The 18351-nt window shown below is 39.6% G+C and overlaps 1 protein-coding gene across 1 annotated transcript in view; it reads left to right on the top strand.

The window, feature by feature from the left end:
• Positions 1–18351, top strand: part of ABCA13 (ATP binding cassette subfamily A member 13) — a 513939-nt gene that overhangs the window by 341447 nt on the left and 154141 nt on the right. Inside the window, exons 49-51 of the mRNA XM_077997982.1 lie at positions 11398–11452; positions 12953–13130; positions 16181–16296. Coding sequence (XP_077854108.1) covers positions 11398–11452; positions 12953–13130; positions 16181–16296 — 349 coding nt within the window. The remainder of the gene's footprint in view (positions 1–11397; positions 11453–12952; positions 13131–16180; positions 16297–18351) is intronic.

Genomic DNA, 18351 nt, shown 5'->3' with positions numbered 1-18351 from the left:
TACAAAGCAATGAGTCAAAGCACATTAGTTTCAAAGGAATGAAAATAAGACTGGCCTCTGACATTTTTTATAATTTCCTTTGAGACTTCATCTTTGACTCAGGGATTGTTTAGACACATGTTGTTTAAATTCTAAGTTTTTGAGATTTTCCTGTGGTCTTTCTGTTACTGATTTCTGGTTTGATTCATCATGGTCAGTGACCATACTCTGCATTATTTCAATTATTTTAAATTGGTTGAAGTTCATTTTATGGTCAGGATATTGTTTATCTTGAAGCTTCCATGGGTGATTAAGAAAAAAGTATTCTACTCATTGTTAGAAATGTATATTATATGTCAATTAGATTCTGTTGGTTGATTATGTGGTTTTGTTCTTCCATATCTTCCCTGGTCATTGAAGATTACTGAATCTTCACTGAAGATCATCACTGACACATATCATTTGCTGAGAGGGGAGTAGTAAAGTCTCCAAATTGTGGCTTTGTTTCTTTGTTCAGTTCCATCAGTTTTTGCTTTATGTATTTTGAAGCTCTGAGGTGCACGTCAAATGTGTACCTCACATTGGTACCTCACAGACATATGGCATAGTCACATATTTCTGGTGGATTGAGCCTTTTATCATTTGGGATGATTATATTTTCCTGGTAGATTAATCCTTTGCATATATGTAGTGTTCCTCTTTGTCACTAGTAAATGTAGTTGCTGTGAGATCTATTTTATCTGATATTAACGTAGTCGCTCCTTCTCTTATTCTTTTGATTAATGTTTACATGCTATATCTTTTCCATTATTTTTTTTCCAACCTATCTCATTGCGTAAAGTGAGTTTTGTGTAGAGCGTATATTGTTGGGTCATATTTTTTAAACTGAGCTTCCTATCTCTGCCTTTTAATTGGTGTTTGGGAATCATTTACATTTAAGGTAACTGCTAATATATTTGGGTGTAAGTTTGACACCATCATTTGTTTTATGTTTCCTGTTTCTCTTTTCTTGCTTTCCATGAGTTACTTGAGCATTTTTTTTCAGGATTCTATCATGGTTTATTTATAGTATTTTTAAGTATATACGTTGTTTTAGTTTTCTTAGTGGTTCTTCTAGGTGTTAAAATACATATGTATGACTTATCACAGTCTACTGATATTGTTATTTACTATCTTGGGTGACATGTAGAAAGCTTACTTCAATTTAGGTCCTTTTACCCTGTTTACCTTTAAAATATTATTGTCTTAAGTATTTCCTATACATCGAGCACCATATCAGATGGTGTTCTAATTCTTAGTTAAGTCACCAAATGTGACTTAGGAAACTCATGAGATGAATGATAGTCTATTATGTATGCTGCTATTTTTAATACATCTTGATGTTCATCTTTCCTTTTGGAAGTTCTAAGCCTTTTCCTGTTATGATTTCCTTTGTGTTTAAGTAACTTCTTTTGCTATTCTTTAAGAGTAGATTTGCTAATGACAAATTTGCTTGTTTTTTTCAATGGATATAATGTTTATTTCACCTTGATTCTTGAAAGTATTTTCACTGAATATAGAATTCATGGTTGACAATTAAAGAAAAGCTTAGCACTTAAAAAATGTGCTGCCTCCTTTTGGCTTCCATGGTTTCAAATTAGAAATCCAACTATTACTCTAGTTGGTATTTTCTTCCCTCTCTCTTTGTGACTGCTTTAAAGAATTTTTTTTGTTGTTGACTTATTAGTTTCTAGAAATTTAATTATAATGTATCTTGGTGTGGCTTTCTTTGGTTTTATCCTATTTGGGATTTACTTAGCTCTTGGATTTTTAGGTTTATTTATTTTTATTTTTTTTCATTTTGCCAAACTTGGGAAGTTTTCAGCTGTTACATCTTTGAACACTTTTTCAGCCCCACTCACTCTTTCCTTTTTCTCTGAGATCGGGTAATGAGATTATTAGCTCTTGTACTGTTTTTCCACAGGTCTCTTTCCTGAGTCTCATTTTTAAAAAAGTTTATTTCTCTATGTTATTTAAATTAGATAAGTTTTATGTTTTCAACTCGAGTCCATGGAGTCTCTATTTGTTTAGCTGCACTCAACTGTGGAGCATATCCAGTGGGTTTTTAATTTCTGTCATTGTATATTTTAGTTTTAGAATTTTCATTTGTTTTTTAATCATTTATATTTTCTAGTGAGATTTTAATTTGTTTTTCATATTTAAGGAAAATTCAGCATTACTTTTTGAAGCATCTTTATGATACACATTGTCAGATAATTCCGACATTCAGTTCGTTTTGACATTACCATCTGTTTATTATCTTTCTCAACTGGTAATATTCTGGCTCTTGTTGTGAAGGATTATTTTCAGTTGTATCCTAGACATTTTGGAAACTGTAGTAAGTGACTCTGGATCCCTTTTCCTAGCAGGCAATCCTTCTGTTGAGGAATCATATGAGAGCCGCCTAGATGTGTATGTTTTGATCCCCTGTGGGCCCGATGACACCACCCTGACTAGGCAAAGGTAGAAAACTGACTTACACTGCTTTTGTGCAGATGAGTGGGATCAGATTGCCCACCAGCCTCACTGACACATTTATGGTAAATGAGGCACTGACTCATGCTGTCTCATTGCCTCTAAGTGAGCGAGAAGTAGATTCTGCTCCCCACTGGGCCCTGATGATGCTGGAGACAGTTAGTGAAGTACCAGCTAGCTCACTTTGAAAGTATTCTTTAGTCTCATCTGATCAAAGCCAGATGGAAATGGATGCTTGGCATCCCTCTGGGCCCTGCTGACACTGGGGTCGGGGCAGTGGTGGAACCAGGGTACTGAGTAGCCGTATTCTGCGCTTCCGGGTTCAGTCTCGTTGCTGCCAGGTAGATGTGGAGGCTCAGTTCTTCACTGGTCCCTCGTGACATGAGAAGTAGAGTGGCAGCTAGCCCTGTCTCACTCTGCTTTGTGAAGTCTCATTGCTACCAGGTAGGGATGGAGACTCAACTTGCCTCAGGATCCCAGCGAGAAAACCATTGTGCCCCTTGTCTCTGTCAGGTGGGGGTGGAAGATTCACTACCCAAAGGGCCCTGCTGAAACCTGAGAGGGTGGGAACAGTTTTGCTGGTGGTGTTTGCCTAGAGTAAGGCAGATATTGCTAAAGAGTAGTTCTTTTGTTAGACTACTCTTTTCTGGGTCCTTTGGTTTTTTATTTGTGGGAGTCTTTCTTATTTGTACTTGTTGAGTTTCAATTTGGAGACTTGAGCAATGCCTTGTTCAGGAAGCCAGGGTATTATTGTTGTATTGTTGACAATACAACACCACCATCTTGTTTTCATCTCAGGGCACCACCATCTTGTTTGCATCCCAGAATCTTCCTATTTCTATTTGTTGTGTTATGTCCAGCAGTTTTTCATTGGAAAAATGAGGACCTGGCAGAACTGGGGCTGCTCCATCTAGAGGGAATATCTCTGGCATATTAACCACAACCTCAAAGGCAAGAATAATAGAATAGCACCTATGGAATATGGAAAGAAAAAGCTATACTCCCCACATTCTGCACCTAGTGAAGATGTTTCCTATAAAGCACATGGGCCACAGAGATATGCTCATGTAGAATATGGCTCAAAAATATATTGTAGACATATTGTTCATTAAAAAGAATGCCAGGAGATAGCTACTTGAGATATTAACTGAAATGAAGATCATGAAAAATATTGAATGCACACAAGGAAGAAAAGAACTTGGGTGAGCACCGGTTGTAGTGAAGGACATAGATTATGCAAAGTTTTGTATGCGTGTGGTAAAAAATTAATGGAAGATCAAGAATTATTCATTAAACTGAAGATATGTAATATAAAACTTAATAATAATCGTTACATGTAGAGAAAATTCTCAACAGAAATAATTAAGATCCAAATGCAAACAGTGATTACTTCCGATTGGTTTTGGATAGAATTATAAGTTATTTTAATTTTATTCTTCACCCTATTTTAAAATTTAAAACCCTTCTACAATTGCAATCTATTACTCATAAGAGTAATAATTAATCTTAGTGTTGAGAAAAATACATTTTTTTCAGGATAGATTGATGAGGAAGAGAGAGAGAAAGTCATCAAAATGCCATGTAGTCAGAAGAGCTCATATATTTCTTTTAATAGTTTGTTAGATTGAATTAACTTTTTACCCTTCCATATTTCAGTGATATCTCATAGTGAATCAATTAAAACAACATAAACTTTCCACATATACTGATGGTAAGACAAATTTTTTCCTTTTGATGTAGATGCTTACAGACATCTGGGCATTGATACTTCTAAAGACATACATTTTATAGGAGTAATGAACCCAAAAGTGAGTACTTGAATTGGAGACATGTTAAGTATCTTGCTATCATAATGGATATTCAACAAAAACACAGATGTGCATTTTTACCAAAGACAAATAAACAGAGTCTGGAAACCATAACAGATGTAGCCATAATGAGAACACTAAATGAGAAAACTAATTTTGTACATTCATACACTACTGTGGGCCAATTCCTGGAAAGAAAAGCCAGAATATAAATGATAAGAACAAGCAAACAAAGAAAAATTATTCAAGTGTACTCAACATGTACATTTTGAAACGTCATTTCTGAAAACTTGTGAAGTAATGTCGTAAAGACTTGAGTGAACTTCTTCTACTCAATTCTGGTGTTGAAACTATGCCCCTTTTACTTAGGAACTTTGTACCTTTTACCAACATCATTGTCTCAAGATTCTATTACAGTACAATTGTTATCTAACTAGAGTACTGAGTGCTCAACATACAATGAAATCAACAACCCAATTACAGAGATTGTCCATTGCAATAACGTGTTTTTTATAGCAAGGATATCAAAGACTATAAATGATTTTCCTAGTCTCATAGGAAATTGATTAGACTGGTATCCAGAAAATCAGGGTTATAGTTCTCACTCTGGCACCAATTATGCTTGACCTCAGATAAGTTAGTAGAGTATGCTTATGCCTCAGTTTCCTTACCTGCACCCACTCACCAACCCTTGGTTACACTTCCTTTACAGTAGGCTCCATCACGTCTGGTGGGATTCCTCTTTATGAGACAGGGCATAGCTATCCTCTCTTTCTTTGGATCCATGAAGAGAGCTCTGCTTTCTAACATTTTACCATTTTAAAGAACAAGGGGTATCATGGGAAGGTGCAGGGTAGTGTGAGGGTGAGCCCATGCAGTTGCAGTTGCTCCTACCTGCTGCTTTTTGCTCAGGGATCTAGGACAACCAAGGATCCTTAAGTAGGAGAGTAAGCTTCCACATGTGTCTTGTTTGTTCTTTCTTTATTCATTACTCTTATTTTTGAGAAAGTACCTGTTATTTATTTACATAACTCCAAGTCTGTCTTCCTTTTGGAAAAATAAGAGTAAAATATTTTTAGCACCAATTTAAAGATATATTAGCTGGAATTTTTTTTTTCTTTCTTTTTTTTTTTTTTTTTGAGACGGAGTCTCACTCTGTCGCCCAGGCTGGAGTGCAGTGGCCGGATCTCAGCTCACTGCAAGCTCCGCCTCCTGGGTTTACGCCAAGCTTGATTTTTATATATGTTTAATTCTATACAGCTGCTTTCAAAGAATGACTATGATTCTAAAAACATCTAATGTAGTGATTGACAAGCTAAATCGCAATATAAAAATGAAAAGTTCTCCCAGTGTTCCTAAACCAAAACATTACATGGGTTTCACCCTGCACCTCTCTGCCACCCCTCCAGTCTTCCCACTGAAGCTCCAGGGCAGCCTTGCAGGATTGCACTTTCCTTGCACTCCAGCCCTATGCTGAGGTATCCTGTGCATCTGGAATCTACCCTTCCTTAGAAAGCTCCTCAACTTCCTCCCACCCTGGTGCACACAACATCCTAGGTGACTTTATACAGGACATAGTCCTGTGAGTAGGCTGTAGTACCCCCACCACACTGTGCTTTCCCAGGGAGGGCCTACTTGTCCCTCCCATCAAACTGCTATGGCATAATGGGCAGAGAAAAGATGCATGTTGAATGAATTCTCAGTTCTGTGAAGGAAGAGGAATCAAATCTCTATTTGGCCCTTGGTGAAGCTCAATTACTGTCCAGTGCCCTGGTTTTCACCACCAAAATCATACCAAAGTCAGAAGATTCTTTAACCTTTGGCCTGACAGGGGCAGGCTGTTGCCTTATAGAAGGTGGTGGTCAATGTCCAGTGGAGGGAGGTGGGGAGTGAACTCAAGACTGACAGCAGGTCCAGGGTTTTCTCTACTTACTTGATGACATTATTTTCCTAAACACTGTGGTCTAAGGCCCACTCATTCTCTGTGGTTTAGCTTTGAAAGATACTTTTTAATTTCAGAGTGAAAACATGGGAATGTTAAGCCCAAAGTGCTTAGGAATTGTCCAGGAGCTCTGAGTACTGAGCAGAAAGGCCCCATTCCAAGGCCATGAGGATTCCCTAGAGGGCCCTCTGAGAGGAACTGTAGATCACTGTGTTCTTCAACAGAGTGTCTTTAAATATTTACTCTGTGACAATCATGTAAATTATAGGACTCTAAAGCCAGTGCCAAATTGAAAATCTGTGGCCCCTCTGAATTATTTATGAGTAAGGGACCTAGGAAGGGAGAGGCAGCCACTGTAGTTTGGGGGATTCTGGTATTTGCACCAGTGGTTTTTTACTTCTGAGACCTAGGCAGAGACCGAGGTCATGGAGGATTATAGCTATGTGCAAAAAATTGGAAGAGAAGGCAGGATGGCTGCCATCAGTGGGCTCTCTCCTGAAGTTCTTTATGTGAAATTTATCAGCTGCTCTTTTCTGCTGTCATAGTTGAGGTTTTCATTTCTATGTTATGCTGTCATTGGGATCCATTGCGGCTCATTGTACAGGCAGGATTATCAGTGCTCTGTATGTTAGTAGGTGATTTGAAGAAAGAGGCACAGACCTGGGACTCCAGACACGTGGGTTCTGCCTGTGTCAGGAGCAAGTTCCAGACTCCAGGAAAAGTCACTACATTCCTCTGATTCTGTTTCTGCTTCTGGAACACAAGGGCCTGTCTAAGCTAGACCACTTCATGGGATTTCATTTTCCTATAATAATTTACCGTTCTAAAATGCTGAAGCTGACTTACAAAGAACTGTGCATAGTATACTAGCTTCCTTAACACAATTTCACCATCAGATTACTGAATGAGAAAATGTATTATGAAAACATCCAGTAGAAGATCTGGCACATTGGGGAATTACTAACTACAGGAGCAGTCAATCATTTCACCAGCGAGATGGGAGACCAGATGTACTCTCGCCTCCTAGATTAAAACCCTAAAAGAATGACACAAATCCAGGAAATGTGCTAAAATGAAGGGCAATAAATTCATAACAGAGGAACTAGGATACAGAAAGCAAATATGAGAGCACTGTTTTTAATCTTTCAGCAATGACTGTCATGGTTTAAGGTAAGGAAAAGTATTTATGCCACTTGATCAAATAAAGATCCAACCTTGGTATTTTAACATTTTATTATTGAGCTCCCCACAGAAACAGCAGTGTTCTTTTGGCAGCTTTTCACTGCAGAATGAACAGAACAGAGGCCTTCAGCCTCCAGCCTTGTATCTTTCCCACTGTATGGCTATAGTCTTCGGAAAACCAGACATGTGTGCTGAAGAAAGATGTATGATATGCTGGCAGGAAAATGATTGTGGTGTCTGCAGACCAAGGTCTGAATCTCAGCTGTGTCACAGCTGTTAGTCTATAGGAAGATTTCCTAAATATTTGTGCTTCAGATACTGCTTCTGTAAACAGGCATAATATTTCTGATGTGACATAGTTGCTCTATCAGAATTTATACAAACAGTCTAATGTCCTAAACAGCATACAGTACATGGCTACAGGCTAATTTTTGTGTATTTCTGGCTACTAACCCTTTCTTTCTGCTCACAAGTATGAAAGGACTTAGCGTTTGAAATTTTCCTCTCCTCCTTTTTACCTTTCATTTACCTCCTTTAAATTTTCATACTCCTGAAAATTTAATTAATCCTCTTTTTGTGCACGGTGAGGATAACTAAGATCTAATTTCTCAGCAAATGTTTTAGTATGCAAAATGTTATTAACTATAGTTGCCATGCTATACATCTGGTTTCCAGAACTTATTTATGTATTTACTTATGTGTGTATTTATTTATTGAGAGAGATGAGGTCTCACTCTGTTGGCCAGGCTGGAATGCAGTGGTCCAGTCATGGTTTACTGCAGCCTCAAACTCCTGGGCTCAAGCAGTCCTCCCACCTCAGCCTTTCAAGTAGCTGGGACGACAATTGCATGCCACCATGCCCTGATAAGTAAAACAATTTGTTTGGTAGAAATGGGGTATCTCCATGTTGTCCAGGCTGGCCTCAAACTCCTGGGCTTAAGCAATCTTCCTTCCTTGGCCTCCCAAAGGACTGAGATTACAGGTGTGAGCTACCATGCCCAGCCTTTATCTTATGTCTGGAATTTTGTATCCTTTGACTAACATCTCCCCATTGCCTCTTTCCCCTGGCCCCTGGTGACAGCCTTCTGCTCTCCCTTTCTGTGAATTTGATTTTTAAAAGTTCTACATATAAATGAGATTTTGCAGTGTTTGTCTTTCTTTGACTGGCTTATTTCACTTAACATAATGTCCTTCATGTTCATTCATGTTGTCTCAAAGACAGAATTTCCTTCTCTTTTGAAGCTGAGTAATGTTCCATTATGTGCATGAATATCTGTCTATCTTATATTTTCTGTATCCATTCATTTATCAAGGGACACAGGTTATTTTCATATCTTGGCTATTGTGAATAATGCTGCAATGAACATGGGCCTGCAGATATCCCTTCAAGATAGTATTTTATTTTACTTTATTTTTTGACATATATCCAGAAATGGGTTTGCTAGAGCATATGGTAGACCTATTTTTAATTTTTTGAGACACCCCATACTGTTTTCTGTAATGGCTGTACTAATTTACATTCCCATCAGCAGTATAAAAATTGTGATAATAATTTTGTAATGTATACATATATCAAAACATTACATTGTACACCTTAAATGTTTGCAATTTTTATTTATCAATTATACTTGAATAAAGCTGGAAACAAAACAAACAAAATGAAAGCAATAATAATTGAAAACAAAGGAAATTTAATTCAGCGTTGGACAGACATGAGGCAGGAGTTGGGTGTCAGCAGGGTTGGACAGGAAGCATAAGGAAATGACGACGCATGCCTGCAGCCATAGAGTTTGGGGAAATGATAACAATCCAGCTTTTCAAATGGGAGCAGTGGGAGAATACAAAGATTGGATTTGACTTTAAAGGAGATCTGTGTCTAGGTAAAGAATATGGGCTCTATATTTTTCTATTTCTTTCTGGAAGTTCTCTAGACTTTCTGGGTGAGGGGATTCATGAGTGTGTGGAGAAGCGAGCTGAGCAGGCATGCACATGTTTGTGAGTGAGGCCTGGCACAGTGAGGATGGAGTTCAGGTGAAAGTAACAGGACTTGGCAACTTCTTGGACGTGTGGGGTTAAGAAGAGCAGGGAGATGGGAGGACTTAGTGTTTTCTGAGCCTGGGTGACTGGGAAGATGATGGGGATATTTGCCCCAGAGTGTGTGTGTGTGTGTGTGTATGTGTGTGTATGTATTTAGGTTAAACAATTTCAGTATTCTACTGTGTTCCTCAAATAATGTAATTCCAAGACATGTACTTAGCTAACCACATTTCTTGGGATCCTCTTAATCTAGAATGTTCTCATTCTTTTGTAGAATCTGAAAGAGCACACAACATTGCAAATATACTCCCACCATCCACAGCACCAGTGGGGCACGGGCCATACTTTGGCAGGATCTGATACTTTATAAACACTATCTAATGTCACTTGACTTTTTCCAACCCCCTGACAAGGTTGGTTGACATTGGGCTGCACAGGAAGTGAGAAGCTGCCTGTGAGTCAACACTTTAGCTAGGAAGGACAGGACTGGCAGACCCCATGAGAAGTAGGCTAGAAGTCAAGCTTGGTGAAAGAAAGACACATAGGAGAAAGACTGGTGGGTGTTACTGGTCCAGACAGGTGAGGGTTCAAGACCATAATTCAGTTCATGATGAATGTGGTAAGTCCAGGATCCAGCAGACGATGCAGCAGGTGTCAGGCACACACACTGCGAGCCTGGACCGGAATATCTGGGCAGTATTAATTTATAATCAAAAAAAATTATTCTGGAAAACTGTACAGTGGATTTGCTGAACCAATAGCTCCTACTGTTGTTGCTTCTACGAGCCAGAACTTGCCTTAGTGTGTAGCTGAGTCCCCAGTGGAAGGAAAAAAAGGCTGGCATAGCTGGGGAGAAGAGCAGGTGGCAAAGGGAGAGAAGTCCTGATGCTTGGTGGCAAAACTATTGGAATTTTGGAGCACTGTAGCCTGTTCCAACTCTGTACCTTTTATGTATGTTTACTTATACCCCATGATGTTTCAGTAAGAATTTAATATGCTCTCATAAGGCAATGCAAAATACCAATGATAAGATAAATTAAAATGCAGGTGGTAGGCTAAATTAAAATACAGATGATAAGGTAAGTTAAAGGTGAGCCAAAAGAAAAATAAGCAAAATCTAGGACTGGCAAAATGAAATGGAGCAAGGATTTGTGCCTTTGGTAATGGCCTCCACATACAAGCCACACATTTGACTCCAATCACTGACACAACCAATTAGGAAAAGGAAACCTGATTACTCTCACAGTCCACAATGTCCAAGATAAAACACGAACCTATTTTATTTATGGAATTCTTCTTAACACAATATTGACTAGAATTCTCTAGGGAAGCACTATCCCATTCGGTGATATTATAAACAGCTCTTATAATAAAATCCTTTTAATTGATAAGCTGATGGCAATTTCTTCATTTTGGCTGCTGGCATCACACACATGCACAAGCCCAAGAAAGCAAGCAAAGAGAAACAAAACAAACAACTCCTAAACCAAAATTGGTTCAATGGAACAGTTCAGTTTTCTATCTATCTAGACCTGGCTTCATCTAGAAGTGAATATTGATCTGATACATATGAAATAGTCTTATTTGCATATTGTTACTTAGCTTAAGTGAGTTTCCTCTCTGCAAACATAGGCTATGGGATACTTATGAGGATTAGACAATAAAATGTGAGAACCTGTAAACACAGTGCCTGTCATGTAAAGCATGAACAAGTCATACTGGTTATGTTTGACAACAACATCAGTGACAGAAATCCCAGCACATATTTGCTGAATTTCACAGTGCCATTTGCCATTCTTTTCTGCTAATCGGCCGGGGCATGGGCAAAGCAAGCAGGATACATCGTGATGGCACAGGGAATCTGCGTAGCCTGTAGATGAGCCGCGATTCACCATGAGCAGGCTGAAGGCTTACTTTTCAATTTGTCTTTCACAGGAATAACACTCTACAGCCACCCATATGGAGGGGCCTTGCTGAATGAGGACAGGATGTGAGTTGACGGAATGCTGAGGGGTGTGTCACTCTGACTATGGAAGAAAATCTGTGGGTTACTTAGGGATGACTTTGGTCTCTCTTTTGTATTTGCCCCAAGAGATGGCTTATAGAGTTAGTAAGAAATGCCCACAGGACTTGAGCATTTCTTTGCAAAGTGTGAGAAAAATGACTATTAAGAGAGGCGGTGCATTGACTGAGCTTAAAACAGATGATTATGTCATGCAACTGTACTTCTAAGCAGAAATTATTCTAAGGGAATGATTTACCAGAAGCTTATGTGGCTGTACACCTTCCAAAGAGTTTTTGGGGTTAAAATCATAAACATTGTATTCATGTAGGTCAACATAGTAATGCCTCCTTGAATATTTCTCATGCAAGATTTTCCTCAAGATCCAGATGGAGACATGGGCGGGGATAAGGCCAGAGCTCTTCAGGTACAGAATTCTGTGCCAGTTCTCACTGTCTTTGTAAAGGGTAGCACACTTCCACCTGTCTTCTCCCTTTCTCCCCCATCTCCCTTCTCTGTGATATGGTTGACAAACTGTTAATTAAAAGTCAATAGTAAAAATAGGTATTTAAAAATACTTTAAAATAATTTAAAATACCTACCAAATTAAGTTGGAGAATACAAATCTGCTTAATGGGCATTCTCTGCTCAAGTTGTTAATCTGGCAGGAACCGGCAGGAAGCATGGGTTGGGTTGCAGCTTGTCCTCACATTCCCATAATGATTTTCAGGATTCTAGCTTTAACAGTGTCTGACACCTTCCAGAATTCCAAGAGTAGGCTAGCTGACATCTGTTGTAGAGTGTGACACAATGGAGCAGAAGGCATGGCACAGCAGATGACTTGTGCTGAGGAGTTCCATCGTGTCGGCCTCCTGAAAGACCATCTGTGGTCTGATTGTTCCTAAAGAAGGGAGGGGTTGAGAGGAGGCAGCAATTGACTTGAGTGAAAGTAGTAGTGCTCCAGGTAAAACCATTACTAAGAAAATGTACAGTGTATATTATTACAAAGCACCTCAATCTATTGCAAAATCTCTTTGGCATTTCATGTGACTAAATTCAGAGATGGGCCAGTAGTACAGTGTGGAGCTGTAGTGAAGGCTCCTCTCTGGCAGATGCTACTGCATTGCAAAGCAGTCCCCGTGTGGGAAAAGGTCACAGCTTACCCGGATGCTGCTCAGAGGATATCTTTCATCTTAATTGGGAGTCAGGCTCAATGGTGAAGAGCAGATTTTGACACAAGAAAGCTCTGAAATGCCCTCAAACTGTGCTCCTCAGTTATGTCTTCTGTAAACTGAGCTTAGTCATCCATGTCTCAAAAGGTGGCTGAGGGGACTTAGTGAGGAAATCCATGCCCTTAGTCAACATGCCTGGCTGATTATGAATTTTTAATTAGCAGTTTTCACTGCTGTCATCATTGCTGATTGTTATTAGCAAAGAAGGCTTGTGTTCTTCTTCTGGCGCCTGAGAGCTGCTGTGTTCTGCCCGCAGCCTGGAGAGCATCCGTCAGTGTGGAGTGGCCCTCTGCATCGTGCTGGGATTCTCCATCCTGTCTGCATCCATCGGCAGCTCCGTGGTGAGGGACAGAGTGATTGGAGCCAAAAGGTTGCAGCACATAAGTGGCCTTGGCTACAGAATGTACTGGTTCACAAACTTCCTATATGACATGGTATGATTTGGGAATGAGATTCTGTGCGCTTCCACAATAGTGATCTAAATCGTGTGTGTGTATGGAGGGATGGAGGGGAGTGTGGGGCCCTGGCTGCCTCGGAGTGTCCACAAAAAGGGGTCATGTTATTGATAAGAGCATTTCAGATTAAGTTACCTTTACTGATCACCATAGAATTGGTTCCTAATGGGAAGACTGACAAGCTTCAGGCTGGAGAACTCGGAAATTATAGAACTTCACAAAGATGCAAAGTTTCTTCCTGAGGAGATGAGGAGATAATTACCTTTACTATGCTTTTTTCAACGGGTTAGTAGGTGAGATGATAAAAATCACTAGAAATGATCTTTCATCTGCATGCCTAACACCCGCTTCTGTGAGACCTGTGCCTCATTGCCTAATAGGTACGGCAGGTATTACTAGCATTTCTGGAATGCACTCAGTTCCCCAGTGGAAACCCTCCAGATCAGCGTCTCTAGTCCTTAGGGACAATAATGGATGCTTTGTCTAGGTGTTCCCTATTCTTCAGGACATTTATCTTAACTAAAAAAAAAAATGCATCTTATATGATAAGTTGTTCTTAGTGGTCAATATCTACTGTTATTGTTATCTGGTGGAGCTGTCTTTATTTTGTAGGAAAGTGATGTCCTTGCCCTCATACATATGATTCATCCTGTGATACAGAAAGTCATATGTAAATCAGTGGAAGGCTGGAGGGCTACCATTTACTGAGCACCTTCCACACACCAGGTGCTGTCCCAGCTGTGCTACACTCTGCACAAAATTCCACATATTAACATGTTGCTTTCCTGTAAGGTTTATTTCTTTGAGCTGGCTTAGAATTTAGCTAATTTATTTCCTTTTGATGGTGTAACTTGGATTTTTGTTTTGTTTTGTTTTGTTTTGAAAGTACACTTTATAGGGATCACACCTAAGTTACCGAACATTTCAGGAGTTCATTTAATTTAATCAGAAGTTTCCCTGAACCTGCCTGGTGATAGATATCACCTGGGACATTTGGTAACAATAAGGATTCCCAAGGGCCTATCCTTCAAGATTCTATTCAATAGGACTAGGGGGACTTGGAGGTCTGTGTTTTACTAGGTGCTCAAGGTGATTTATGAATCTTAACCAAGATTGACAAATTATGGGTCTTTAAATCCTTATATTTACTGAGGGACACTTGAAGGCAGGTAAGTGGAAGTGACTTGTACGAGGTTTTACTTCTAGTTGGTACAGAGATGGCTTCTCAGTGCCAGCCTCTGTCTCCTGGTCCAGTTTTGTTCACAACGCTACACACTGCTGCTGGCTACTTGACTCTCTTCCATCTGTCATTTAACAGTGTCTAAGGGCCACAACTTTCCCAGGGAACAGGGAAGAAGAGTGTGGCAAGAGAGAATCACAACACAGAGGGGGCCATGCTTATAGGACACTATGGGGCTTTCCAAGTCTCCAAAACCCCAGGATCTTGCTTCCTTTCTGCATCCTTAGTTTATTATCTCTTTATGCCTCCCAGTCAGTCTGGCTTTTCTTTACTCTGTGATGTTTGACCTTGGGGATTAAGGACAGAGAGAGTTCTTTGCTTCTTGTTTGGATGGTTTCCATCTTCATCCAATCATTCTCTGCTTATTCTATTCAATCATTGATTTAATAAAATTTTTGAGGATCTGTTGTAGGTCAAGGTGTGTACAAGGTTGCTATGGACTAAATGATTATGTCCCCCCAAATTTCATATGTTGATCACCCCAGTATGATGGTATTTGGAGGTGGGATCTTGGAGAGGTAATTAGGTTCTGAGGGTGGAGCCCTCCTGAATGGGATTAGTGCCCTTGTAAAAAAGGCCTCAGAGAGTTCTGTGTGAGAACACAGTGAGAAGTCACAGTCTGAACCAGGAAACCAGCCTTTGCCAGACACTGAATCTGCCAACATCTTGATTCTGGTCTTTCCAGCCTCCAGAACTGTGAGTAATAAAGTTGTGTGGTTTATAAGACACTTGGTCTATGTTATTCTATCACAGCCCCACAAACGGTGTTGGGCATAAAACCATGCATAAAACAGAGAAGATTGCTCCCCTCAAAGAGATTTTCATGAGAGGAAGCAGAAAACAAGCAAGTAAACAAACAAATAAATAAATGCACAAGATACAGTTGGCCCATGACTGGGTCTATTGATAGAATGAAAGAGAATGATGGGATGGAGAATGACTTCAAATTTGGAGGTCAAAGAAGACAGTGAAACTTAAGCTGAGATCTGTGAGGTAAGAAGGGGCCCTCCCCATGGATGACATGCAGGAAGAGCTCTGCAACTTGAGGCTCTAAGAGAAGAAGGAGCCAGTTGTGTGACAGCCCCAAAGAAAGCCATGGCTGTTGTTGGCCTGTGTGGAGCACCTTAAGGTGAGGCTGGATAGAGAGGTAGTGTGAGGAGTCTGTCCTTGGTTCTACGTGTGTGGGAGGAGGCTGTGTTTCCTGAAAGCTGATTGGATTCCTTGACCCTCCTCAAAGGAGATGAGTATGCATGACAGTAGTAGTCTCCTCAGGCTGTCATAACAAAATACCACAGGCTGGGTGCCTTCACCAGGGAAACTTGATTCTCTCGTTGTCCTGGAGGCTGGAAGTCTGAGATCAAGGTGTTGGCAGGGTTGGTTTCTTCTGAGGCTTCTCTCCTTGGCTTGTAGACAGCCATCCTCTCCCTGTGTCCTCACATGGTCAGCCCTCTGTGAGTGACTGCATCCTGATCTCTTCTAGGGACACCAGTCATGTTGGATGAGGGCTCACCCAATTGACTTAATTTTACCTTAATCACTTGTTTAAAGCCCTGTCTCCAAATACAGTCACATCTCGAAATACTGGGGGTTCAACATATGAATTTTGGGGGGATACAACTCAGGTTATAACAAGTGACTTTCCAGGACTAATTCCATGGCTACAGAACTCCTAATGTGCAAAATAGGAAATATATTTGTGAAGTTGAAAGGAAACTTCAGGATAAGCATATGATAATCAATATGACCATCTGATGTAACAGCTCTCCCTTATTTCTTTTTATTTTCTCAGCTCTTTTACTTGGTTTCCGTCTGCCTGTGTGTTGCTGTTATTGTCGCCTTCCAGTTAACAGCTTTTACTTTCCGCGAGAACTTGGCAGCCACGGCCCTCCTGCTGTCACTTTTCGGGTATGTGATGAGAAACGCTGCTGCAGAATTACGGTTTGTTTTCTGAAAAAGAAAACCCTCAGGATGGCTTTGAACCTGCTGTCGACTTCATGATTTCCTCTCTTTTGAAGCAATTATGTTGCTTCTGCAAGGGACACGGAGCAAACAAGCCTGAGTAGGATGATGAATGCCCTGTGGAGGAAGGAAGGGCTGACCTGGTCATGATGAAGATAGCTCTGCCCTGTCTCAGACAGACCCTCAAGCTGTTTGACAAACTTGTGCAGCTGGAAATGGATTCTCTATTATTCTCACTTTGACATTAATCAGGGGCTCAAATACATAATCCAGTTAGCTGGGAGATTGCATTTGTGGAGGTTCTCTCAGGAAGCTGTCTGGCGTTTTTTCCTCCTCTCCTATAATATTAGTAGTTTGAAAATGTTTTGTCTAATTTCTATCACTTTTTTTCTCAGATGAAAAAATAGCAAATGGAGAAAAGTCATTTTATGAATTTCTGATTTATGCATACTAGTCAGGATCATTGCTAGTGGCCTCAAAATTATATCTACCTGGTATCAGGATATATACGTCTTCTTATGTGTCATGCGTGTGTGCTTATATACAGGCTAACTACATAAGAGATACTTAGTAGGGAAAATAATTATCATACTAATTTATTATAATTCAAGGCTATTTTAAAAGATAAAACAACTTGCTTTTATTTAAGAGGATTGCAAATAAAATGATATTTACAGTTTATATTTATATAAGTGGCCTAGTTATTCAAAACGTCTAATTAGAGACAGAGTTTTACTTAAACAAATATGTACTATTACTAGATGAATGTGTAGGTGGATGGGTGGATGGATGGAAGTAGGTAGATAAGAGAGAGAGAGAAAGAGAGATAGAGGGAGAAAGATTAAGAGAGAGAGAGAAAGAGAGATTAAGAGAGAGAGGGAAAGCGAGATTAAGAGAGAGAGGGAGAGAGAGATTGAGAGAGAGAGAAACAAGACAGACAGACAAACTTTTGGGGGAACATTGATATTACTACTCACTAACCCCAATTCTATGGCTTTGGTAATACTAATTATTCTGTCTAATGCTCAGTTTTTTCTCTATAAAACTTCATGTCTTTTGCTATAAAGATTAAATTAAATAGTTTATGCAAATATCATGGACAATGACTGGTACAAAGTACTCATTAAATTAATTTTAGCAATTATTGTTACTCTTTAGAATTATTTTACTCTTTAGAAGATGTAATATCCTAAGCTATAAAGCATGCTTATAGTAGACATATGTTTATTATATTTAACTAGAAATTTATGGACTTGTGTATAAAGATCTATATGTGTGTGTACCCAGCTCTAAGAACACAGTTTGATTTCAGTTTATTGATCCAATTGAATGGATAGTGTTGTCATGTCTCCCTCTAGTTCGAGTAAAATAAACTTTGCTATAAAATTATTTTTTGAATTTTAGGAGAGTATATCTCAAAAACTGAGTTAAAACTTAGATGAAATGGTTAGAAAGCCTTAAAAACATGCTTTTAGAATTTTTTATTAATGTTGTTTTGATTTTGAAACCCTTTACGAATTTGAATTTGAATACCTTCATTTAAAAAAAAAGAATTTGAATTAAACTAAGAATTCTCTTCACATACATAACTAGCACATTTTTCAAAGAATTTCTGGAGATTCACAGGTCTGTTAAAGCACAATCATAGGCAATAGGGGTTACACACTTCTGGTTAAGAGCTCTTAGGTTGCAGGGACTGGAAAGATGTCAAAGATACCTCAGACTGTATTTGTGGTCATAGCTAATTCCAGGGAAGAAGAGCCCCCAAGGGAAGTCAATCAGGGTCACCGGGTGACATCCATGGGGATGCAGATTTAGAAGGTAGCTCTTTCTTCATGGAGCACAGCCAGTGGAACTGGTGACCCCCCACTGTAACAGGAGGGGCAGTGAGAGACCTGGTCTGGGGAACCGCTGTCTCCTGTGTGCCTGGCAATCTCTGGGTGAGGATAGCAGAAATGGCTCACGCCTGTTGTCCCTCTAAGGATCTGTGGGTACAGGGAG

Source organism: Macaca mulatta, chromosome 3 (assembly GCF_049350105.2).
Source record: "Macaca mulatta isolate MMU2019108-1 chromosome 3, T2T-MMU8v2.0, whole genome shotgun sequence".
Classification (NCBI taxonomy): Eukaryota; Metazoa; Chordata; class Mammalia; order Primates; family Cercopithecidae; genus Macaca; species Macaca mulatta.
The sequence above is the reverse complement of the archived record's forward strand: the minus strand, read 5'-3'. Positions and strand labels throughout refer to the sequence as shown.